Source organism: Typopeltis vanoorti, chromosome 17 (assembly GCF_054136105.1).
Source record: "Typopeltis vanoorti isolate ZY-2024b chromosome 17, IOZ_Tvanoo_1.0, whole genome shotgun sequence".
NCBI classification, from domain to species: domain Eukaryota; kingdom Metazoa; phylum Arthropoda; class Arachnida; order Uropygi; family Thelyphonidae; genus Typopeltis; species Typopeltis vanoorti.
In genome coordinates, this window is record NC_143565.1 from 2,036,574 (window position 1) to 2,063,508 (window position 26,935).

Below are 26,935 nucleotides of genomic sequence, written 5' to 3' on the forward strand. Positions count from 1 at the left end.
GAAATGCGCGTTCAACGCTTGTTTTCAAGGGTGAACTAAATTAGCTTTAATTGCAAAGTCCTCATAAAAGTTTCTCCCGTCCTGCACCACATACGAACGCTTGTCTTTATGGTCAAAGGGAAAAATCCATCCACGCACTCAGGCGAGCGAAGGAGAAACTGCATTAGCAGCGAAAGAAAACGGTGAAAGGGGATACTCGGGATGAGAAAAAGAAAAAAGCAGAGAAATAGTGGGATTAGTAAGATTAGCAGCATCCAACCAATGTCGTGAAGGAATTGCGAATAAGATGCGACTGGGATTGCTAAAGTGAGCCTCTGTAGCTCGGTTTGCGTGGACGAAGCCCTGTGGCTAGAAACCCCTGGGTTCTTCTCGTCTAGGACGAGGAGAACCTTCGTCAGAGCTTTTCAACAGCTTCGTCATTCCGAGACGGAAGGGCTTTTCCTCGCGGAAACTCGGTTTCTCATCGCGAAAATAGACGAATTGTCCAGGAAGCACGCGCAATTTAAACACAAAAAGATGTACATTGGTGTCCAAAACGTAAGGACGATCACTATTTTGGAAGAACACAACCGCAAATTCAGACGAATCAGATTGTGGCAATTTCTATAACTGACGGTTTCCAGTAGAAAGCTGGTTCACATCCAAATTTTCGAATCGCGTGCAAATGGGTCACGCGGTAGCGCTCAAAAGGATAAAAGGCGATGGTGCGCTAAGTGAATTGTGTTTAAAAGAAGCTCTTTTCATGAAGGAAAAAAGTTGCAAACTTCGATGTGTTATAACGTCTCAAAGACATCACCAGATGATTTCACGCGATGAAGAATCGTTGGAAAGCTTAAAGGAGGCCGGAGAATCCATGATATTGCCAGAGAGTTTGGAATCTTACTTAGCGTTGTATCCATGCTCTGGGCATCGTTTCAAATCAATGGGATGTGTTCCAGATGTGGGCTAAGCGGTCGCCCTCGCTCTATCATGGAGCATGAAGACATGTTTGGTTATAACAGCAAAACGTAATCGACGCACCACGGCAGGTCAGTTTGCAAGTCGGCTCCATTCAAGCACTGGCACGTGGATATCTCAACAAACTGGCAAGTCAAGTAAGCCTATACGGACGAATGCCTGTAGTCCGCGTCCCTTTATCCACAGCTCATAAATTTTAGGTTGGTGTATCCATAAAAATTGGACAAGACACCAATGGGCTGGTGTACTCTTTACAGTTGAGAATCGTTTTAGTCTTTCCTCCGATTCTAGACGACACTTGATCTGGCGTGAAAGTAGTACTCCTTACCATCGCGAGAATGTTCTTGAAAGGGATAGATACGGAGGTGCTAGGGTCATGGTGTGTGTAGGCATTATGCTTAATACACGCACCGAGCAACAAGTGCTGGAAAGGGGGGGGAGACTATGACTGGTGAACGATATTGCAACGAAGTTCTTCAACGTCACGTTCGATTGTTCCGTGGTGCTGCAAGCGAAGAATTCATTTTCATGGATGGCAGTGCCACACATCGTACACGAGCAGTGGAGACACCTCTGGAGATCGAAGATATTGGTACGCAATAGGGAGACCATTGCAACTCGAAATTCTCCTCCAGAAAACAAACAAGGCCTTATCCTTGTTGTGAAGGAGAGGTGTTCCAGTTTGCCTCAAGAAGCCCTGAATTACTTGGTGCTAAGCATGGTACGACGTCGTGAAAGCTGCATCGCAGTTTAGGATGGACATATTCCGTACTGTAACGTCTCTCCACATATGTTCTGTAAGCACTGTCGATACATAAGCATATCGTGCTGAACGCTTGGAATGATTTTGTTGGGGGGAAAAAGGGGGGAATTTAAATATCTGCGTGAGGGTTTGCATTTAAATGGGTTTCAAATGACAGTATGATGATTGACAACGTGAAGACACGGGAAAAGGAGGGCCGTTTGGATGGAATTGGGTGCGATTAACATGAAAGAGTCACTTTAAATGAAGGATTGGAATGAAAGGCTAGGAGTTCTGCCATTAGTGTGCTTTTCAGGCTTAGGGCATTGCGCGTGACATTCCTTATTATTTTTCTTACGTGGCACGTCCAAGGACTCGTCGAGGGAAGGCACTCAACTCCACTGCACCAGCTCACCGTCTCCACTAAGTAATCATCGAACTGCACGCAACAGCACCACCGCAGCCATCAATACATAACGCCATCCATCGTCCACGACCAACAAGATTTTGTCTAAAATACGTATGTTCCTCGGTCGATTTGCCTGTATGCAATGTGAAATATATTTGCCGAATTTGGTGAACAGCGCACGCTCTTTCCAACCAACAGAGGGGTGTGGTCGTAGATCTCCGTGGATGTGTTCAGCTGGTGAAAGAATTTCAACACCACCACGTGTGAGACCACCACGCTCCTCATCGGAGGCCTGAAGTAGTTTGAAAAAGTTGTGTGTTTTGTCTCTCTCGAACAGGGGTTCTGAATTCTCTAACTCTAGCCCCTCCCCACCCCACCCCTCCCATAACAGTAATATGCGATAGGCTTACACACTTGGGTGGGCGGAATTTACATTAAAAAAAAAAAAAAAAACTCGATGGACGCAAGCAAGCAATTGTGATGGACGAGTTAACGAAGAGAATCTGAATCGAAAGGAGAGAAAGAGAATTAGATGTGACATCACATAAGAGATTATTATGTGACACCTTCAGGAAGGCCAAAGACTCATCGAGGGAGAGTGTGTGCCAACAGCATCGAACGATTGATCCCTTCCAACTACTAACCGCTCTCAAACTGGCTTAACTTTTTGCATCAGCCATTAGAAGCAGAGGCTCTACCAATCGACCGACCTTTGATGCGGGAAAAATTCAGATGCTAAAAGTAAAGAGAAACCACTCAAACTTCAACGCGCAAATCTCTCATTCATAACATTTTGGAGAAAACGACTCCAAAATTTCGCTGATCATGGAAAACAAAATTAATTCTCGAAGTGTTTCTCCTGCCGAAGAGATTTCTTGGTGAATATTTCGGAGACGACCCTTGAGTGTTTTCCTCTCCGGACTTTGAGGACATCTCCGCTTTTGAATCAAGGCCAGTGTGACCTTTTCTTTCCTTCAGCTGGCACCGATGTGTTGGCTTTATTTTGCGTTAACGTGATGTGCACGAGCAGTAGAAGAGACGTTTTGCCAGCTTTTGGGTTCATGGCTGAAAAGAGAGAGAAGAAGATTCTTGCGAAGATTAAAACGCGCTTTTTTTTCTTTTTTCCGCAAGGATTTCTTAAGCCTTTTAAAAACGAGGACAAACCCTGATATGAGATGACACCGTGGATGTCAGACTCCTTGCTTCACTTTGGTGGATTGCGAAGGACAAACGTACTTGAATGCCGGCTGCTGATACCACGCACTTCAAACTCAGCGTCACTTGTGTATCACCGAGTCTTCGACGTGGAGAAAAACTGGTAAACACAAGACAACATGTAGGTTTTTTTTTTTTTTTTTTTTTTTTTTTTGGTTAACGATAAAAATAAATGAAATAAAGATCGGGACTGTGAAATCGATTCTTTTACACGAAGGACTTTCTTTCGTTCTTTTCGGCCTGTTGTTATGCCAATTCCGTCCGATTTTACGACAATTACAACCGGCGCAGCTCAGGCATGAGACCATCGATTTAGAAAAGTCGTTTTCGGAAGCGACTTCTGCGTTTATTTCTCTCTTTTGAGGCGCTTCTTCTCCTGGAGAAAACAATTTTCCAAATTCTCATTCAGCCGGATAATAACTCTGCCGCTTCCCTGTGCAATCGGATAACTCCTTTCGATTGAGACGAGCCCTTATAAAGATCCCTTGCTTCCTGGACGGGATTAAAATCGGGGAAATCCTTCTAGTGAAAGGTAAATGTCACGCTACCCTCTCGACGGCGCTATTGGGAATCTCAGATGACCAGATGTGTGTGTGTGTGTGTGTGTGTGTGTGTGTGTGTGTGTGTGTGTGTGTGTGTGTGTGTGTGTGTGTGTGTGTGTGTGTGTGTGTGTGTGTGTGTGTGTGTGTGTGTGTGTGTGTGTGTGTGTGTGTGTGATGTCGTCAGCTTACAGAGCCGTGTGGTTGCTGTCCGGAAATTTCCTATTTGTTTCCCTTCTGACTCGGCAGCAGAGTTTTGTTTTCTGATTGTCGTTCTTCCGCACGGAATTGGGCGATTTAGATACGGCGTGTTAGTGCACAATAATTCCGGATCATTAATGCGATTCGCAGAAGATCAGCGAATGCTTAATTAGATTCTGTCAAGAAAAGTCATCAATCGCTGAAGATGTGTTTAATCTTTTTATTTTTGCTGTCACTCGTCGAGTTGATCACGACGTTTTAACGAGGCGATCTCTCTCTCTCTCTCTCTCTCTCTCTATAGCAGAATCGCTGGATCTTCACAGAAATTGTTCGATGGGTGCGTGCGTGCGTGCGTGCGGTTTATCTTTCTTGGCAAGGACGCTTAAGAGGAGATATCGAAGCTCAGATTAGTCAGCAGGAATAATGACGGGCGCGAGTGAAATTCTTCCCTTTGAGCGTGCTTGGCAAAAAGCCTGCCTTTTGAAAGTTCTGGCAAGGACGCAAGAAACTTTATTTGTTTTGTTTTGTTTTAATTCGTGCTCCCAAAGAGCACTTCGTCGCTAGTAAAACGCAAGCACACGACGAAGCCATCTGGTTCGAGGGTGTGCTTCGTGAAAATAAACTTGGAAAAGAAAGAGTGTAAGAAATAAACTGTGGTCGAAGGACAGAACGAAGAATTATCGTCCGAACAGGATTTGTCTGTTTCAATAGAAATGGGCATATTAGGGGGAAACTGCTTCTTTCCCCGGCGAGTTGAGGAGTCACTCTCCCCCCCCCTACACACACACACATCTCATGTATTAAAATGAAATCCGCTTGTGAGAACGAAATCAAAAGTGTTACACGGGCCAACCTCAACGCAGCTACGACCTGAAGGATATGACGGCATTAACGGCAACGTTGTCGAAGAATGTCAGGTAGACGATGCTGAACTCTTCCTGCATGTTTGTCGCTGATGTTTTTAAGAAGGTTACGTTTATTTTTAATTTACATTTATTCGTTAATTGCATTCATTTTTAATCTTTTTGTTGGTTCCCTAATTCTATCACTTTATTAAAAGAGAAATGAAAACGATTAAAAACTTATACAGCGATCTCTCTCTCGCTGGTCGGTTTTCTTTTTTTCGGAAATACGAGGTGTGGATAATAAATACGAGACTGGTTGCAAAAATGTGCTTCATTATTACAATTGTTCAACTTAATTGTTATCCCCCCCAACACACTCCCCCCCCTATCTATGCGCCGTTGCATACGAATTTTCCATGGTTGGAAGCAGTGCTGCAAGTCATCGGGTGTTATCTGCTCCAGTAGCGCTGCCGTTTTCTCCTTCACCTCATCCACTGACTGAAAATGGGTGCCCTTCAATGCGGATTTCAACTTTGGTAAAAGGCAAAAGTCGCATGGAGCTATGTCCGGCGAGTAAAGTTGAAGGTCCAACACTCGGATCTTCTTATCAGCTAGATACTGCTTTTCAGAGTGCACTGTGGGCTGGAGCGTTGTTCTGATAGAGAACCAAGCGTTCTTTCACAGATTGGGTCTTTTCTTTCTCACTCGTTCTCTCAGCTTGGCCAGAACTTCGAAGTAATAATATTGATTAACTAACTGTGTGACCCTCTGGTACTCATTCAACCATTACCACGCCATTGATATTAAAATAAATAAATAAAAACGATCAGCATTGCCTTCAGTTTTGACTTGCTCATCATTGCTTTTTTCATTCTCGGTGACGTGGGAGTTTTCCAGTGCATCGATTGTCTCTTCGTTTCTGGACTCCATGCGACTTTTACCTTTTTCTAAATTGAAATCCGCATTGAAGGGCACCCATTTTCAGTCAGTGGATGAGGTGAAGGAGAAAACGGCAGCGCTACTGGAGCAGATAACATCTTATGACTTGCAACAGTGCTTCCAACCATGGAAAATTCGTATGCAACGGCGCATAGATAGGGGGGGGGAGTGTGTTGGGGGGGGATAACAATTAAGTTGAACAATTGTAATAATGAAGCACATTTTTGCAACCAGTCTCGTTATTTAATAGCCACACCTCGTATTAGAGAAATTGATAAAAGGCCTCTTTTTCTTTTTCTTTTTTTTAAAAAAAAAAAAGAGTTTAGACCAAAGTTTAGCACCTCAAACATTCTTTACTGCACTCAACAATTGTTTTTCGCTTGATGACTGCAACAGGATTCTGAATGTGCACGAAGACCCAATGAAATTTTAATAAGAAAAGTGGAGGCGATAGAATACGACTTAAATTGGTTTTAAAATTATTCAAGTGCTCAATCTGTAAAAAATGAACAGGAACGTTCGAATATTAGATATCGTTGTTTCGTTTAGGGCTAATTTTCTTTAGTATGTGTCCATTCTTATGCATCCCTTAACTGCTTTAAGAAATTTCATTTCGCCTGTTTGTATTCGATTTTCATCTTCTCTCTTTCTCTCCAACATTCTGAACCGTATAATGACCACATGATGGTAAGACTGTATTTAGAGAGCTCCGAAAGCTAAAAGTTGTTTAATTAAATAATAATAATAATAGTTAAAATTGTGTTAGAATTAAACTGCATTGTGGGGTTACTTAGATTTAAGTTAAAAGTGGTGTTTCAAACATAGTCAATAGAGACTTTTGCACGCAAGTTACGTAGTGTATCGCGTGGCACCGATGACAATGGCGTCCAAGGCGTCAAAGAATTTCTGAAAGGGACTTCGTGGATGCACGCATTACCAATGGTAAATGGGATTTGGTTTCAAAGGGGGTAGTGGTGGGAAAGTGTGTCGAAAATGGTATGAAAGCAGGGTCAAAAGTGCAGGTCAGGTCGCGAGAATGAAGCGGTGGACGGAAAATGTGTGTGATGTAACAGCACATGGGATTGAAAGAGAGGGTAAAAGTGACGCGATTGAGAGAGAGAGAGAGAGAGAGAAGGAGTAAAAGTGTTGATCAAGAGAGCACTAGTATGACAGATGGGAAGAACGAAAAGTTGCTGTGAGGGAGACAGCTCGGTTACGAGAAGTGACATAGCGGGAGATGCAACAAATACAGAAACATCTGTCAATGGATCAGCTGATGTCGGGAAGAAAGAAGTGCGAGATGAGAGGATGAGGCTTCACTAAGAGAGAAGGAAAAATCAAGGAGCGAGTCTTGTGCGGCGATCCAATCAAAAGAGGGTGCAAAAATTAATGATGTAAGCGAGGCTGTCAGAGCCAAGACGATAAAGTGAAGCAGACGACCGTACTGGATGGAACGAATGATTCAAAAGGAGAAAAGTGTGGCATGAGGGACGACAGGAAAGAATTACTGGGAGTAGCAAAAGGAAAGAGTGAGAGAATTAAGCTAGTGAGCCTGTTGCGGGGTATGACAAAGTGGAGCTGAGAAGGAGGGCCGTAATTGCGCAAGAGTCGATGAGTAGGTTAGAGGCAGGAGGAGTGATGTGGAGTGAGTTTGACGGGCGAAAGGACTTGTACAAGAAGGACGGTTTGCATCTGAATGGATTTGGTTCGGAGACTGGAAAAGTATTGTTGAATGAAGTGAAAGTGGATGTGCAGAATCAGGGAAACTAATGGGGGGGGGCAGTCGAGTGGATATGCAGACATTAATGGGGCAGTTCGGTGTAAGAATGTGCATAATATGCCTAAGTTAGTACCAATGGTAACAAACCAGAATGGGATAGTTAGTGTAAAGCATCAGGGGAGCGATGAGTCGAAGAGGCTTTTGCACTTTATGTACACGAATTCCAGGAGTATGCGGAACAATTTTTGGCATTGGTTAGTTATTATTATTATTATTATTATTTGATACCTCCAGAGAAAATACAGGAATGGATAGTTAGAAATGGGATACTTTATGGGGGGGGCAAGCATGGTTTTGTAATGGGTAGGTCATGCCTCAATAACTTGCTCACGTTTTATAATACCGTAAAAGCTGAAATTTTACCGCTTGGAATTGTAATCAGTAAACTGCGGCCCATGGGGATGGATACAGAGTTAGTGAGGTGGATAGGAGAGTGGTTCATAGAGAGATATCAGAGAGTAGTGTATTCAGGAGGAGATCCCAAAAGAAGGCCTGTTACTGTGGTGTGCCACAGGGTTCTGTTCTTGAACCACTGCTTTTCAATTTGTTCATCAATGATATAGGTAAGGATCTGAGAGGAAGTGTTTCACTTGTTTACTGATGATGCAAAGTTGGGTAGAGCAATAGTGAATGAATGCAGAAGATGTCAAAATTTTTCAGGTGATTTGGATAGTTTGGAGGACTGGGCTAAGGAGAATGGATGCCAATTTAATGTGGCAAAATGTAAGGTTATGCATTTTGGGGTGAAAAGATTAGCAGCAGTATACCACATTGGTGGAACTGTACTCCAGGAGATTGATGAGGCCAGGGATTTGGGAGTGTTGGTGGTAGGGAGTTGAAGTTTGGGGGGGAAGCACATTGCAAAAGTGGCTAAATCAGCTCATCAGATCACTTAGTTACTGAAGAATACTTTGATGAGCAGAGACAAACAGGTTATTGTTCCTCTTTTTCAAGCCTCGATAAGACCCCATCTTGATTACTGCTTGCAGAAACTCTGGATGCCAGGGTTTCTTCGCAATGACGAAAAGGTGGAAAGGATCCAAGGTGTTAGAACTAGTCTTCTTGCTTGGAGAGTGGTGAACGTGGGGAATGAGCAGCCTGAGTCAGTTGAGGGTGCCATGACTGGGACTGAGTTGTAAGCAAAGTGTGATAAATGCTGTGCAAATGCTGAATCGTTCTTCACATGATATTTAGGGTCTCCCTCGATTAGTCCAGGGACTTCTTGGAGTTGTTCATAATAGTATTAATGTTGGTGTTGCCATATAAAATTATGAAGTTTTTTGTTTTGATCTTGTTTTGCTTTCGTTACATCTGATTATTGAAAATCGTCGCTTGTTCTACAGTTGGGCTTTCACCTACTCCTTTTGGTTCTTGCGGGATATTTACCCTCACATGCCGCAGTTTTAATTTTATTCAATAAAATCCGTAAGTTGCTTCGCTGTTGTTGTCGCGAATGGCAAGCAGGTCTTCGAATTTTTGTATGGCTGCTTGATCATCTGCTAAGAAGTGTTCTGCTGATCGATGCCCGTTCCGGAAGTTATTGTGGGTTTCTCCGTCATTATATTAAGCAGAAAGGCGCATCCCCGTTGAACTCCTCGATTAGTTTCCATGTCTGCTAATTCATTAGCATTTACCGATTCCATCTGATCCTGCCGATTTTTTTTTCCCGAGAACTTTTGCTGCTTGTTTTGCTGATTTGTTCCTCACTTCTTCATTAGCATGCTGAGTCCTCAGATGATGTCCTCCGTCAATCGGCTTCGATTTCCAATACTGTTTCCTTGGAAAAGGAACTTTTCCTTCTGCTCTCCTCGCGCTCCTTTTCGCCAGATGGTTTCCATCTCATTTGTTTTCCTTTTTCGAAATTACCAGAAAATGGTGCGAGTATCATCATCATTATCTCTACAGATTGTTCTTCTGTCTTCTTCTCGTGAATTTTTTGTTAAGGATCGCAGAGTTCATTATTGATCGCAGTTCTCCGGCACTGTCCACGTAATTTACGGATATATTTTCCAGAAAATGTTTCGATTCACGAACTTTCAAAATGGCTTTTGTGTGTGTGTGTGTGTGTGCATCACGACATCATATATCTCTGTATTGTGTGAAATGTGGATTTCAATTGCAGAACAGAATGAAATACTCCGAAAGAAAAGTCTTTCGGAAACTTGTTAGTTGGCTACAGCGACGCATGCGCTGCAGCGTCCGGAATGAATAGTGCAATCTCGAGACACTGCCGCATCCGAAGGCGAAAATAAAAGCACTTTGGAGATGTCCTTCGAGTTGTTTCCATTGCGATTCATTTTCCTTCAGAAACAGGAATCGAAATTAATGAAAGCCAGAATTAGGACTGAAGGCATCAAAAAAAAAGTGAAGAAAATGAAGAAGGGAAAAATCCCACACGGAAATTTCAGGGGATTAAACGAAATAAAATCGCAAAATGCTTGGACAGCATCAACCGATTAATTTAAAAAAAAAAAAAAATTCTCACGAGTGACTGTGTGAAAGACTCGAATTTGTCCAAGATGAAACCGAATTTAAATTCCACGCGGAGACTTTTCTACTTAAAAAACGGTCGAACTTTAAATTTCACGAAATCTTCCCAAAAATGCTTTCGCCTCTTTTCGAGAGAATGTTTGAAAATCAGCTCCACCTAGCGGAAGTGAAACTGCTAAAAAAAAAAAAAAAAAAAAAAAGGAAAAACGAGCATCGATTCAAAACGCTTGGCGGAAATCCCCAGAAGGAAAATTTCGAGGCGGATCGAAGAGGATCACTTGGCAATGGGAAGGGGGCTTGCGGAACGAAGGGGGCTTGCGGGCAATTCGCGGAAGATCCGACGCAGAAAAGCGCTCTTGATGGCCTGCTTAGCGAAGAATTTGCGTTGCGTTCGACTCACGATTCAATCGCGTTGTGAAAGCCGTAAAAGTTGACGGGAAGAAGTTGACGAAATTCAAGTAGGATTAACGAAAATCGGAGAATCTCTTAACGAAAGGTCTGATCAAAGGTCACTGCAGGATCAGACCGTCGAAATCGAAAGGATTTCCCAGAATGGCGTGTTTCTGTTTCTTGTTGTCTCCACCCGCGGCGCTGATGTGTTGTGGGCTTTGCAACCACTTCTCTTGTGTGTGTGTGTGTGTGTGTGTGTGTGTGTGTGTGTGTGTGTGTGTGTGTGTGTGTGTGTGTGTGTGTGGAACCAAAGCGCCATTGGCGATAGGGAAATCAGACTGGCGAAACGGGAAATTTAAAACCTCATACGATAACGGGAATATTTCCGCAAGTTCGCGACCTTCACTCCCAAGATAGAATTAGGGCAAACCTCAAAATAAGGCGGAGTGAAGCCTCTGTTGTTATTTGCAGCCGAAGAGACAGAAGGAAGTCGCTCGTGGGTTTATTTCCTCGCTTGTTTTGGAGACGAAGATGAAAAAGGTTGCGCACAGCAGGTCGGCGTTAAGCGAAAGGCTTCTTAAAGAAATATTCTCAGCTCGCACTCGGTTGAATTTTCTCTCGGCTGATCAGCGATGTTCACCTGCAACACCGGAAATATTAGGCTCGCGATGCACCGCACGAAAATCGATGAAGACGGCTTTTAATTAGAGCGACCAACGACGAACTTTTCACAAAAAATCTTCGTGCGACCGAAATTAAATCTTCGATTCAAATTTCAGTTTGGACCGAAAAAAAAACAAACTGCAAGGCATTTGGGCGACGGACTCTGTTTGAGGTCGTGTATTACTAATTGCATGAACAGCAATCCGGTAACGAAATTACGACCTCACTTCGCTTTTTTTTTTCACTGCCTTCTCCCCCCTCCACCTTCCACTAAATAAGCATCACGTCGATTTGTGTGTGCGTCTCAAACGACGAACTGACTTCACAGCAAACCCCCGAACAGGCGGAGAACGAACCTGACAGAAGACTTTTCTTTCACCGAAGACTTCCATTCCAAGATTATTAAAAATTCGGCTTTTTTAACGACAATCCCGAATAGGCCGAAGTCGTGTAGCGTATTTTCGGACGTCTTTATAATCACATTCTCACCCCCCCCCCCCCTCCTCTTCCTTTCATTTGGCCACATGCGGTACTGCCGGGTCAGAGGTCTTTGGACCTCTCGTGCTTATTTACGGCCGGTTTGAAAAAATAAAACGCTTGTTTTCAGCCTTTCCCGGGATCAATCTATTTTTCCGCACGTCGACCCCACGCGCCCCTCCTCCTGTACATCGACATAATTTCATGCGCTTTACCTCAAGAAAAGAAGTCGTTCGCGTTGGATTGCGGTGCAACCCCCGCAGCTCAAATGAAAGCTTCGTGCGACAAATTTCGCAAACTCAGGTGAACGGTCGAGGTTGTGATCGTTACGTCAGTTGCGCTCCGTTCCAGATCCCTCTCCCTGCGAAGCAGTGGACCGAACTACGACAGATCAGTCGGTGTGTAACCGCTGCGCTTTGTCGAAGCCGAAAGGTCGGTGACTTTGTTAGTCACGATATTGATTGCGTCATCCGTTCGCCGTGCGCGACGAACGAACGACAAATCACATCACGTGACTCTGGCACAGCTGTCGAAGCGCGATTGTGGAGCTGAATGGCCGTCCTGTGGGGAGGGGTGAAACCGATCTTGCTGCATCAATCGCTGTCCAAATCGCAGAAGTTCTTAATTTGAAGCCACCCCGATGGCCGCCAGCAGTTCTTTTTTATCAGCAGGTCCTGCAGCGCGGCTCAAGACATACAGAAGTCAGCATCCGCTCAGCGAGGGTTTCCGGAAACTGCACAACGCACGTTCCAAAACAGACGCAGAAATTTCTGCTGACGGTTTAATAGGAACGGGTCGTGCGCGAGAAGCGTCTCTCGAGAGGACCTCCTTTCCTTTCCCTCTCTCGGTCTTCTCTAACTAAAAAGTTCTAAAGCTGTTCTTGAGGTCAGTAAGTTGCGGGTTCCTTCAAACACAGGCCGATACCCAAAGCACGCCTTTCTTATCTGAACTTCGAGTTTCGTCCTCACGAGTAATGTCGGAATTGGAAGACATCTCCTAAGAGGGAAGTTCGGGGCTCTGCTAATGGCAAAAAAAAAAAAAAAGAAGAAAATCCCGAAGTTTGAAGCGCACCTACCCGGAGAGATTTCAACTCCGACTCAACGAGAGGGTGGAAACGTGGGGGGGGGGACGTTCAGAGTTACTGTTCGAACTCTTACCAACAAGAAGCTGATGTTGGATCGAAATCGCGAATGGGATCGCCAGCTCCGCTTCTCTCGCTTTCTCCTCGGCATCTTTCCTTCCTTCCCATCGTCGGTCTCGTAAGCTCGCGCATCTGCCCACCCTTCTTCAGCAGCTCTTCGGCTCTCCCGACTTCCCACCTCCCCTTCTCCGAAAGTGTTCCCTCTCCCCGCAGATCAGTTCCATCGATCCGACGGCGCTGCGGGAAGGCACGGATGAAGCTGCGTGTTGGTGGAGTGGACTTGCTCGTTCCCCGTCATCAGCGTGTCGGGTGTCATTAACGGTTTTCGCACAGACCGCGAGGCAGCTGCTCCGACGACCAATGAGCGACGTTCATTCCGAGCAACGGACGACTATGGCCAGTCGGTGAATTCGGTCGTTGTTCTTTGACGATGGCGACGAGGAGCTGACCTGCAGGGCCGCGGTTCAGCAGAGAGACATGCCGATCAAGAAGACCCTTGCGAGCACGGAACGACACCATTCAGATGGCGATTTGGGAAACGGTCGGACTCGGCCTCCTTCAGGCCGCATGCAGGTGAGTCAAGCCACATTCGTACTGAAATAGTAAGCCGCAGGTGCAGGGGGGAGATGACTTTCCGTAAAATAAAATGCTCGCGCAAATTGAATTCATTGAATTTAAGTTTTTAAATGCATTTCATTGCAGGATGGCAATCTAGCGACCTTTGACCTCCAAGTACGAACATGTATTGTTTTTAAAGGCGTCTATTATGTCTATATGCAGTCGTTTTCTCACCTCTCTCTCGCCGCACACACCACCGGGGATAATCAGCAAGTCGGCGTTTCTTTGTGTTTAGAATCTCCTTCGCCCTCTGCTGTCCTACAAGTCAGCATCGACAGTGACGGAAATGGGGTGAGTTCCACACTCCTTTCTCCCAACATAAAATTCCGTGCGCCCAGTGACCATCCATCCCTTCGTACAAAGTTCTTTCAACGGAGGATTCTTCTCCCCCCCCCCCCGCTTATCGCCAGATGCCCCACACTCCGCACGTTCTCCATTGCCTTTGTACCCATACATTAATCCTCCTCCCTCCCCTTTATTCCTCCCGAAAATGTCGGTTTGTGTCGTTTCTCGTTCTTCCCCCCTCCTCGAGAACCCCTGAATTGGTTTTTCCTGGCGCCAACAAGTATGACATCAGTTAGTCGCCTGCGTGCCAAGCCGATGACTTCACCACTTGGAAACGAAGCGAACTGAATGGCGATCGAATGGAGGGAGGGGGCCCTCGGAGCTTCAAATTACTTCGGGGTTTTGTTTCGCTCGGATATTCGACGACCAATCGCGGATGCGTGCCAGAGGGGGCATCCGCGAAGAAATCTGCGGCGATGCAACGTGATCGCAAACCCGTTCCCCTCTCTCTTTAAAGTTGGTTTCGAGTGGGTGGGGAGGGCAAAGAGCAGGAGTGCGTACGCGATGCATCTGCGAAAAGAAACGAGGACGGCAAGCACGGCCACAAGCCACTTGGTCGCGTGCTCAGTTGGGCAAGGAGGCTCGATCGTTCTCGTGGAAACGTCTGAGACCAACTGCATTGTTCCGGACCCATCCACGACTGCCTCTCTGTCTAGCGGTGTCCTCAATCTCAAAATAAAACCTCCGGAAAATGTCGACGCACCTTGTAAGAATTCTTTTTCGGGTGGTTTGTCGATGGCTGCCTTTGGGCGAAATAAACCTGAAAAGGATTTTTGGAGGATATTGGATTGAGACCGCTAGGTGGCAGCACCATGTGGCTCATTCACACGACGTGTGTGAGGAAGAAGGTCAGACAAAGCGAGAAACAAAGGGGGATGCGGAATCAACTAAAGCGACACTCCCTTAATATCCACCACATATCCCCTGCGTTTCACGAAGTCGGAGGGATATCGGGGCGATCATCAAGTCTCCTCTTACTCAGCGTGTGGTTGCTTCGCTTCGTTCCCCCCCCCCGCTGTGTTTCCATGCCTGCGGCTGACGTCATCCCGAACACGAACTCATTCCTTTCTTTGTTGCCTTCAGTCCGACCGCGAATGGAGATTTTCTTTCGCGTCACTCGGGTGTATTTTTAGCCCTCCTTACGCCCGACCTTCGAGAATTCCTCGTCTTCCTCTTGACGGGGTTCCAAGCGCGAGCTCCATTTCCTCCCTCGTATTTTCATTTTTCTCCAGAAGGCAAAACGAGGACCAAATCCTCGAAACGCTTCAAACGACGTTTGCGTGTCTCCGAAGCGGGGGGGGGGGGGGGAGGACAGGTGCAGCTTGCGTGTTTAGAGAGATAAGCAAAGCTCAGTCGTTGCCAGGAAACGCCCTTCGCGAAAAATGGCGGAAGGATCGCTGAAATCATTCGCGATGTGTCTCATTGACGCTGGCTCAGCAATCGCATGAGACACACCCGTTTGTGCTTTGACGAAGTCCGAAACAGAAAATGCGAAAGGAGTTTTGGCTATTTTACGGCGTTTTATCGATCGCGCCAAAACACATTTTCGGCTTCTCGCTTTCGAAACATTGCGACCCACCACGAGTTTGACGACGAGCAGGTTTACGGCTTCATTAGGAAAATCCCGGTGCGGACTAGCGAATGATTCTCGTAGTTTTGGAGGTTTCACGTCGTTCAAATCCCCACCCACACTCAGCTTCAAACTGTCTGCAGCATATTCCGTGCACCGCGGTCTTCGTCTGCCCTGAATTGTTGCAAAGCATTTCGTGGCGAAAACAGCGAATCGCGCATTTTCAACCGGCGAAATCTCCTCCTTGGAACCATCGAAAGTTCGGTGCTCGAAAATAACTGCACACCCCCAATCTAAAAGGGAGGGGCAGTGGTTTCAATCAGATTCCGAACGTGCCTTTTGCGAATTCGGGATTTGAACGTGACTTCACTCTTTGGATCAGCGGGATGTGGACAACGTCAGCTGCTTGGAACCACAAAAATGTCTTGAAGAAACATTAAGAAACCAAATGCATGCACGTGGACACTAATGAAGTCCTTCTCCTTCTTCATCGGTCTCCTCCGGACCTTTTAAGACCAATGACCCGTAAGAATCATTGCTTTCCATTACCTTAACTAGCCCTGTTAAACCAAAATATTCCTTGCGTCTAAGACAAGGTCTGAACCAATATCTTTTCGACCAAATGGCATCATCATAACGACCCGAGGCAGCTGCGGAGGCTCAAAATAAAAATAAGGCTGTCTATAAGAAACGCTTAAGAATGAAAGAATTTTTCCCGTTGATACCGTAAAATATTTTTTAATGGAAAGAAATCCTGCAAATACTTTTGTACAGCCGTGGGGAAATATTCACTATACAGGTTCGATTCCTGTCACCACCTAAACGAACTTTTTCTGGACCTTTCTTCGGACATTCCGTGGTGGTCGAATTTCTTTTGTTTTTCTTTTTTTTTCCCTTCATGAAACTCGGGTTGTGAATCTTGCATCTAAACTAGGTTTATTGCAGACAATAATACAAAGGTTAGGGTTTAGGACCAGGAGATGGCGACAATTGTCTGTCATACTCTCTCTCTCTCTCTCTTCCCCAAACGCTGTGGTTCATTGATAGTTTGCACTCACTATCAGTGAAAGCTAGAAGGATGGAGAGTGATTACCGACTTCCCTTCACATAGGGAACATAAGGCTAACGTGATACGATATGTTTAAGAAATCCTACAGCAAAAATGCATTTTCGTAATTGTTGGGGGGGGGGGGAATAAGAAAAGGAAATAAAACGTGCCAAAGAAAAGAAGATAACAATAACAAAAACTCTTGACTATCCCTCAAGAGATTTTTTTTCTTTCTTTTTTGTGGTTAACTTTGCATTTACATAAGTCGTAATTATGATTGAAGTCGTTTGCTATTCATACAAATGGATATGCTCGCGATAGTTCACCACCACCGATAGATGGCACTGAATGTCATTTTTTACCGACTTTCGTTTTTGTAATGTTTTTATAACACTCATGATAATGTATGAGTAGAAAGAAGAGAAAACGAAAGATAATTTCCTGCTTCACTAGATGGCGCTGGGATATTATTTCCCGTCTTTGCGTTATAGAACGATAACAGAAATACGTTCACAAAATCTTCCTGCATTTGAATAATGAGCTATTCAGCGAAATATTTCTTAATGGTCGGGCTTTCTTTTTTTTTTTTTTTTTTTTTTGTTCGGCTGCTCCACTTGCAACACAACCACCGACTGTTTGTCACGTGCTCCATCACACACACACACACACACACACACACACACACGTAAAACTATTGCTGTTGTGATTATCAATTTCATAACGGAGTCGCCTTTATGTGGTCTGCCGAGTGGGTTACTGATCCGATCTACGCCCAACAGGCTGCGGATTCGAATCCAGACTCGGATGTTGGGATTATCTTCAGGTGGCGGATGAATTTCATTTCCTGGTACGAGACCTCCGCCCTGCTTATTGCCGGCTTGGGGTGTCTTAAATATTTGGATTTCTAACCCTTAACTCGTCCGTGGTGATTGGCTCCGACAACCTTTCGTCGGGAGGGCGCGTCGATGATTTATGCAAGGAAGGAACGCCTTCGTCGTCCTCAGAATGGTAAAGTTTGAAAAGTACGAATGTTTATACAAACGCCTTCCGGTGAACGAGTTCAAAATCAACGCATGTTTTTAAGATGCAGTTCGTCTGTGCAACAGCGGACAAACCAACCTATAAGATGCACGCAGCACAGAAGCCCGTCAATCTGATCACACGAGCTCCTCCGGTACTTAATGGCCAGACGACTCTTTCTCCGAGTAAAACTCCTTCTCGAGCCAAATCGCTCGAGTCTGTTTCTGCGTGCGCGTGGCGATGACTCACCTCTCGGTTTCCTCATCGCTTCTTATCAGAGCTCGTCCGTAAACGGCGGAAGCTTCTTGGAGTGCTTTTGATCGCGTGACAATGGGGAGAAATCAAAAAAAGTTACGTGGCCGCTACTTCTTTTCCGGCAGTGATCGTCTCTGCCCTCTGTTCTCGTGACCCCAATCAACGCAGTTGCACCTCCACGGGGGAAAACTGTTAACGAAAGAGTTTTTTCTCCTTCTTCTCTTTTCCTCTGATAATGGGTCACGTGAAACTGCTGATGATCGCGAAAATATAAAAATACGTTTCTAAAGTTTAATTTCGTGTTAAAAACAGCGAAAATTCAAATATTTTACGAATTTTTTTAAAATGCGATGATAAACGAGTACAAATCAGGATGAGTGAGAAATGTAAAAACACACTTTTTGTATCTCTTTGGATAAGCCAACATTCTCGTGCGCTGATGTTCTTCCATTTTGTGTGGAATCTTTTCCGTTCTTCTCGCTCAGAGGCAAAGATTTTTAGAAAAGAAGTCCGCTCGAGAGCGACGTCAGTGTTCAGCGAGGACATCTTATGCTACTCGTGAAGAACGTTTTTGAGTCGTTCACGTTTTGATACTTTCTTAATTTGAAGAATTAAACGCATCTTCTTTAGCTTTTGGATTTTAATATTTTTGGAATGTTTCAATCAAGCACGCCCAATGCAGCTGTTTTTGTGCGTGCAAAATGTTTCGAAGCTTTTCACGAGGCCACTTTTTAACATGCAGCGGAGGCAGAAATGTGTCGATGCTGATCAACTGTCTCTGCTCGATGTTCTCGCGTATTGGATTTTTTTTATTTATTTTATTTATTTATTTATTTATTTTTTGGGCCTCATTTTTGCGTTCGGTCGTTATCCTGCTGTCCCGAAAGCAGCAGCGATGATTAGAAAATGCTCCTCCGTGCACCGCCAGCGTTAACGCAAAATTACTTTTAAATCGCCACGATGGATTCCATCTTAAATCGTGAAGCATTTTCTCTTACACCGTTGCACCCTTCAGGAGATGTGCGTCCAAAACAGCTTCCCCCCCCCCCTTAATTCATTTTCCACGATGGCAGCCCTTTCCTCAGACATCCTGAGTGCGCAGCGGATTCTCTGAGGCCATCCTCAGCACTGCGTTGGTGCTGTGCCGAGCCGAGTCGTCGGTTTTCCGAAGGAACGAATCACTCCAGTGGAAAACTCTTTCGGAATGTAAATTTCGAGTCTACGAGGAAAGACGCTGCGAGTGAGATTTCTTATCTCTTCCTGGTAAGAAGTTCGAATTCTTACCGGGAAGCACTTCGACCAGAAACAAGCGCGGCGAAAGCTGCTGGAATGGCTTGAAGAGCACGTGCAAAAGTGAGGCGTGGGAAAACGATCGAAAACACGCCCATCTTAAAACCGTTTCCAAGCACGTGCACTTTCACGTGACTCGAATCGCTTCTGCCAACGGGAATGCACTCGCTGAAACCTCCGAGGAATCACCGCGTGCGTTTGCAAAGAAGACAAAAGAAATGCCTCGTTGGCTCTCTCCAACCAACAGGTGGCGGGTCCATCTCCGACCTAATTGTCTTCAGGTAGCAGATGAACGTCATTGTCCGATGAGAGATTCCCCGCCCCGCTTATGGAAGGCCTGAAGTGGCTGAAAAAGTTCCACGTTTGGTCTGTGGAGAAGGACTACGGAAAAATAAATAAAAAAATATGAAATTGATAAAAAGGAGGAAAACCCCTCAGCCCACCCTCGGTACGAATGCACCACGAGTTTACCGAGAACCTTTCCACGAAAGGTTCTCGGTAGACCTTCAATCGCCGCTTTCCGATCCGAACTAGTACGAGGCCACTTAAGAATTCGGCGGAGGGAGGACTCAAAGGCGTCGTTTAAGACGATCCCCCTTTCCGAGAGTAAGTTGTCGAAGAAGCACTCGACGAACTCCGCTATAAGAACTGAACCTTGTCCTTTCGGCTCGCGTGAGTGACGTTCCCATCGTCACCTTCGCCAAGCCGAGAATGGCTCCGGTATTCACGTGACCTCACTTAGCGCGTGCGATGCGAGCGAGACCACGGAGCGCGCTCATTCAGTTTCCCTGCCAGCCGTGCTGCGGGCAAGACATGTGGCGCTTCCAGTGGTGCAAGTTGGACGGCTGGCGCTGCCTCGGGTCCCTCGCCAAGTGCAGGTACGGAACCACTTTCGTTTCTGTTTTACTTAAGGGGTGGGGAGGAAGGGCGCCTGATGCGAATGACTGAAAATATTCGATCAACCTTTAATAGTCCTTAAATTTTTTTGGAAGTATAAAGAGAGCTAAGATAGACACTCGGAACGGGCCTTTTGTTAAAGAGAGCGTCGCGACTGTCTAAAACGCGCTGACTCGGACAGATCCGTGTGAGATCAGCCCCTTAATTGCGGATCGACGAAAGGAATCAAAATTTCCGGTGCTAAGTTCATTGAACGGTAAGACCGTCTCTTTGATGCCGTCTTCGTATCCCTCGTAGAGAAATTCATATTTGCTGGGGGGGGGGGGAGAAAGAGATTCTGTTCGCGGTATTTTCACAGACGGAAATTGTAACCGCTTCCAAAAATAATTTCATTTCGAAATGAAGCGGGTTCCTCTCGAGACGGGGGTGGGAAGGAGCTGTCTTAGTTCTTGTGCCTCCCCTGGTGTCCCCTGAACCGTCACATCCTTCCACCAGCAACAAACGCGTTCCAAGCGATCCCTCGGACATCCACGACTCATCTTCGTGCTTTCCGATTCAAAAAGTTTCTTTCGTTTTCCTCGAATGAAAAGCGAGCTTTTCATTCCGTAAAAATCTTTTTGTGGCGAAAAACTTTCATTCGTAAAACGGCATTTGCGTGAAGGTCGTTTTAAACGAATTCTGTTTTTTTTAGGTGCTGGAGCATCCCGCGCCATCTGTTAACACGCGGACACAAATACGTGGGTGGCTCTGTCCATTCTTATGTAGCGCAGCGTGATGAATGGGAACTGCACCGCTTGGACTCGAATAATCTCACCGGGGTGGCCAGCGGCAGAAGCTGCACCAACTGTCGATGGCCAAAATGACCTTTTAAAAGTAGAAATAATCTCCGAGATGAGGATTCCGAATCGGAAGCTAAGCTTCGAACAAAATAAATCCTCGGGCTCTAAAAACGGAAGCGGTATTGATTCGCCTCTTGACCTTCCGCATCGCATCGTTCTGGCGTGTGAACTTCAACGAAAGCAAGTTTTGCGAGCGCTTTCTTCGGCTGCGACCTCTCTGATGATGTTCGAAAGAGCACGGGACTGCCCTTGACCGTCACCGTCAAGGGCTCTTTCTTTCTCATGTGCTGTTTCGGTCGAACCCTCAATCATTTCCGAGGAAGTCAACGACATTGCGATTCGCTGTTTTGGTTCGTTCTGACCCTTCGATCTCATCTCGGAAGAGTTCTTTTTTTCTGTTCGTTTCCGTCGAAGGACCCTCGTTTCGAGCGTCTTTTCCCCTCTCTCTCTCCTCTGGTCAGTGTGATTTTATAACCCGCCACCCACGCGAGGAACATCTCTTTCAAGCGTGCGTCAGCACTTCTTCCCCCTCGCACCGCAATTAAGGGGATGAAGAATCTCAAATCCCACTGCGGAAGCCTCCCCGTCCTGTGTCGTCCGTGCTTCATTGCTGCGTGTGACGAATTTCTTTCTAAGTCGGTTTAATGTCACCTTTTCGTACATCGGGGAGTGTCGACAGAGCACGTGAACTGTTTCTCGAATTAGTGACGTCAGCCGTCGAAGGAATGCCGAGAATCCCCAGGCGGCTTTGTTCCCCGCACACAAAACGAAACCGGGAGAGTTCCAAGTGGCATCGCTCATTTGCCGGGGGGAAGGAGGAGCTGACGATTCAAGGACGTCCGTACTCCGCACTGCTGCAACGAATGCTAAAATCGAGCCCTTTGGTTTTCCTTTGTTTATTTTCCGTTCGTGTTCGGGTTGAGAGTGCCGTAAGGGCATGGCGCGGCGTTAGGTGGACACTGCAGCGCTCTAAGCGAAGGCCGTGACTTTCTGAACAGCGGAAATTATTTCGGGGCACTCTCATGCGCGGTCCGCCGCTGCCCAGTGCAAGTTTCTTCTTTTTGCGTGTTTGGAACGTAGGGTGTGGTTCGATTCGCGAATCTTCACAGAACGAGGAGGACCATAAAGATCGCTGCCGCACTTTATTTTCATCCTTTTCTTCAGAAGAAAAAGATTCTGCTTTAAGAAAATGTTTACTTTAAAAAAAAAAAAAAAGTCTTCAATCTCTCGCTGATGACTGTTTCATGTGCGCAAACTCGCTCTCGATGCTGGAAAAAAAATTTGTAACTTCTAAACTCAAAAATACAACTCACAGTAAAACCAGTTTTTCTATCCACATATTCCTACATAACTGGAATTGTAAAACTAATCCAAATAGTAATGGTGTGGAGATTGAAACGTGAATACTGCAACCAACCGAAGGATTGAAAATAGACAGCAACTTGAGCTGGAAACCACATATTTCAGACGTCTGCAACAAAGCAAGATTGATGCTTTCTCGGGTCTTCTTAAAGAGATTCTTAACTGTTACACTATTAAAGACGTTTATATTTCGCGTGGATACAAACTGTTATGCAGTACGGTAGAGGAAGCTGGGAGGAACACATCACACCACACCTTTAATCGCTTTTCAAAATAAATCAAAGCTAATTTCAACCCACATTCGATACAGAGACACCACGGCGAATGCTAAATCTACCCGATTGAAATCTCCTTCCACTTAGATAACTTCATATTACAAGACGTTACTTTTCCTGAAGACGTATTAGAAAAGAAACTTCTGCAGAAAGGCGGGCTTAAAGTATTTTTTCACGAAAAGAACTCACACACCAACACTCCATCCATTTGGCTACAAAACGTTGATTAGGTTTTTTATAAGAAGATAAGATTGAAAACTTGTTTATTAGAATAAAAAGTGATTAACCGATTGATTGATACCAAAAGAGAAATTAACCAACACGAAATATTCGAGTAATTACCGAACTGCTTTGCTCTTATTCCACGTGCACACATGTGGAATATATTGAATTATTCTCCGCATACATCGTCAATGTTTTGTGTATTATTTACGGCCCTGCAATTGTTGCAACCCGGATGAGCTCGTGCTCTTGGGTTATACAGAGGATGTCACCGATTTACAATTTGATGATTTCGAAAGAAAATTTAAATGAATGAGACGTAATGATATGCAGATGATGATGTAATGTGATGATGAGTGATGATAACTCAATAAAAATACTGCTAATGTTAGCTTATGTTCGTCAAGGGAGGTACAAACCGTGTGTGTGAGGTTCGGTAAAGCACGTTCTGTGCCTGAACCCAAATCGAGTCTTTGGAAAGAAGTTGTTTTTGTCCAAAAATTTCACGAGTCTAATTTTTACCAATTTCCCTTTTTATAGTTTCGAAAAAATGGTAGAAGGGAGATCGGTCTGTAAATTTCAAGTTATTTTTGTTTCCCTTTTTGTAAATAGGTGCAACTACGGCTTTCTTATAACTGATGGAAGCGTGCCTGTCATCAGCGATAAGTTAAAAATGTACATCAGGGGTTCCATAATGTACATTTGGCATTCTTTCCCAATGCTTGTGTTAATCCCATCGTATCCTGAAGTTTTGTTTGTTTTTAGGCTAAGCTGTAACGTTTTTGATTTCGTTTTCGCAAGTGGGGAAAAGATTTACGGAGTTGTGAAGTCTCTTGGGAGTGCAATTCTGAGGGGTTTAACATTCCTCAGAATGCTTTCACTGAATTCTTCAGCTCTGTCTCCCTTTTCTCTTTTAACACAGCCAAAGGTAACCCCCCCCACCACCTTCCGCCTTCTTCCGCAAACATTACGTAATTTCTGGATTGTTTTCTAATAAAACGAGTTAAAAATAAAAAAGCGCATTTCGCCAAATACGAGGTTGGTGCACAACTTCTCATTTGCAGCGCTTTTACGAGGGGATCCGCAAATGTGGGGTCGTTTCTAAGTGGGATATTTTGCTGATGCAAATTTGTTCCTTCTTCTCTGATTTCACGTTTAAATCCTACTCGAACAGCATTTCGTGTTGTTCGTTTTGCAGACGGACTACAAAATTCTCAAGTGTGTGTGCGTGCGTGCGGATTTCATTTGGGCACAGCAATCGCTCAACCAACGAGCGCTTCTTTGTTCGGTGGATTCGTCACTGGCGTGAGACGTTCCCTAATCCCTTGAGCAGAATTAAGACGATTAAACGCAGGAGGCATCTCTTTCTGTAAAAAAGCCGAATTAGTCGGATCCTCAGGGGAAAAATTTCTTAAAAATAAATAACAAAAACAGGGGATGACGTCGCATTGCACTCATTGCAGGAAGCCCTTGTCAACCGTACACAACGCATCGCGGATTACGACAACCCCCTCACTCGCCATTTCAGGAAGCGTTTCAAATGTGAGAAAGGCCACGGCGCATGCGTAGCTTCGATGGCTTCCCGTCATCTTATCCCCAATCAAACTTCCAGTGGGTGACTTTTAGATTTGAAAGCCATTTGGTGATTAAAGCGACAGAAAAAAAAGATTCCATTTTGCAAAAATATGTTACTGCAGTTCTTCGACCAACAGGCTGCGAGTTCGCATCCCGGATGGATCTTGGCGAATGTATTTAGGCAGGAGATGAATTTCTCCACTCGGTGTACTGCCACCACCGCTTGTAGGAGGTAACTTGAAAAGAGTTTTTTTTTTTATTCTTCTTCTAAACTTCATATTGAAGTACAAAATGTTGACCAATCACGTGTGTAACGTAAGAGCAACAGCTCATCCAGGTTACGATATGCATAAAGTCACAAAAAGTTATGTAATGCACCATCATTATATACACATATGTACAATCATGTAATATACATATTATTATAATATAATTATATAATAAAATCACATGCTAATATGTACAGAGAAAGTTGCACAACATTAAATTCCACGTTCGGTCTCTCGCGAGGGTTCCTCTCAACTCTTGGCCTGCCTGCAGTTGCAAGATGTGCTGCGGGGTGTTTGGTGCGAGGGCAGAGCTCGTGAATCTGCAGTGCGGGAGAGAAATTTTCTGGCTGCGCGACAAGCTCCTCGCTTTCCTTTGAATCCGCGCATGAATTCCGAATGTGCTGCAGCGTGGACTTTCCAGAAAGCCACGAGCAAGGCTTCGTCAGCCGAGGGCGAGAGGAGGGCTTCTCTTCCTCTTTCAGCCTCGGAGAAAGGCGATTGTGCGGTTCGAAATCCCCACCGTTGTTTCATCCGAAATGGATCGTTCTGCATTGCTATAATGCAGCGCCTTCTGCTGGCAGACCAGTGCATTTCAAACCGAAATGGGTCGAATGGACGAGAGCGGTCACCTCGCACCGCCGAGTGCGCTTGTTTCCTTAAATTCAGCCGAAGAATTTCTTCCAGCACCGCTGTGCCTCTACATCAAACATATCAAACTCAAAGGCTAACGCGGGCCAAATAAACGAGGTTTAAGTTTATGCGGGCCGCAAAAAACGAAAACTTCAATTTTCATAAAAACGCAGGTTTATTTTGGAAAGTGAAAAAGAACAGACAAAATGAATGTTTTCTCCCTGACACTTGGATCTCTTCTCTGCTACTATCTTTTCTGCTTTGGGGGAAATCTTGTTCGCTTTATTTAACGAAGGGAAATCTTATTTCCCTTCATGAAATAACTGCTCACACCGAAAAGTACTTCCAAACGTGGATAGAATTTCAATTTTCGAGTATTTTTCAACCTGGCAGGTAAACATTTGTGAAATCCAGGCACGGCAACTTCACTGAATTTTGCCTTCAAATTTGAATCTCACTCGATCTCGATTACCTCCATTTGCATTCGATTAGGTACTGATTCAATATTTATTGAAAAAATCGAAGAAAACAAAGAAAACTTGTCTTCCAAAAATTTTAAACCCAAACCTTGTTTCAAATTCAGTTCTGAGGCTTACAGTTTTTTCTGCGTATTTTTGATCCGATGCAGTTTCACTTAAACTTGATTTGTTCGTGTTGCATGTCGGAAAGTGCGTTAAATCTTCACTTTTCAATGGCTTTTCCCAAAGAACTAGTTTACATTTGAATGCCTTAACTCGGTCACACACGTTCGTAATGATCTGATCTTTTCCTTGCAGTTTTAAATTTAAATCATATAAGTGTTTTGTTATATCAACCACGAAGGATACATCTTGCATCCACACTGTGCCAACAAACAGACTTGTGTCTTGAATTTTAGTTATTAAGAACTGACATATTTCTTCTTTCAAGTCTCGGAATTGTTTAAGAATCTTGGAGCGGGATAGTCAACGTACCTTGGTATAGTAGGACAAACCGGAATATTCGCTGTCTAATTCACTTAAGAAAGCAGAGAACGGTCGCTGATTTAAGCCTCCAGATTTTACGAAATTAATGATGTGTTTGATAGATGTCAACACGTTTTCCATGTTTATTACTTTCGCGCATAACACTTCTTGATGTATAACGCAATGCGTATGATGAATCTTGGATCCGTCATAAATTTCACTTTTTTTTTTTTTGCAGTAATTCCACGAAACCATTTGTTTTTTCCGGTCATAGAAGGAGGTCCATCTGTAGCTACAGAAGTTAATTTTGGCAGAGGTAGATTGTATTTTTGCAGAAGTTGAAAAACGCAATTAAATATATCTTGTCCTGTACTAGTGTTGTGCATTGGTTCCAATAATTCCGCAGAAATGTTGAAATCCGTGTCGTAAGCACGAAGAAACACAGCTAATTGAGCTACGCCCCCAATGTCCGTACTCTCGTCAGAGGCAATGCAAAAAGCTTCTAAACTAGATGATTTTGCTTTGATCTGAACACTTACATTGTCGTCCAAATCGGTAATTCTTTCCGCAACTGTATTTCGAGACGAAGATTGTTTGAAAAGCCTTCATCTTTTTAGGACAAATAATTTCCGCAGCTTCAATTCGACCTTCCTTAATGAAATCACCTTCAGTAAAAGGTTTCGAGTGTTTAGCTATCAACTCCGACAAGACGTAGCTTGCATGCACCGCCTCTTCACTTTCTGGTGATAATTGAGTGAACTGTTGTTTCTTCAGTCCCGACTTCAGCTCTTTCGACTTTTCTTGTCTCGTTAATCCCTCGTAATTATCGTATTTTGATTTACGTTGTTCATAGTGACGATTGATGTTGTATAACTTCGGTCCACTGATAACATTATTAAGCGGATTATTTTATTTTTTACTTCACAGCCAAAATACTCCAATTCCCACTTTTCTTGGAAATTTCGATGTTCGTCAGCAATTTTTCGTT

General features: G+C 44.6%; 1 protein-coding gene across 6 annotated transcripts in view; it reads left to right on the top strand.

Annotated features, from left to right (window-relative positions):
• The first annotated feature begins 4,848 nt into the window (after window positions 1-4,848).
• Window positions 4,849-26,935, top strand: part of LOC150097093 (monocyte to macrophage differentiation factor 2-like) — a 66,995-nt gene continuing 44,908 nt past the window's right edge. For 2 of the 6 annotated variants that reach the window (XM_090407207.1, XM_090407212.1), the window contains exon 1: window positions 19,715-19,812. In XM_090407207.1, coding sequence (XP_090263333.1) covers window positions 19,748-19,812 — 65 coding nt within the window. In that variant the 5' untranslated portion in view covers window positions 19,715-19,747. Of the gene's footprint in view, window positions 5,033-13,004; window positions 13,362-13,625; window positions 13,698-19,714; window positions 19,813-26,935 lie in introns of those variants that run through there. The other 4 variants (XM_090407209.1, XM_090407210.1, XM_090407208.1 and 1 more) reach the window with 4 other exon arrangements.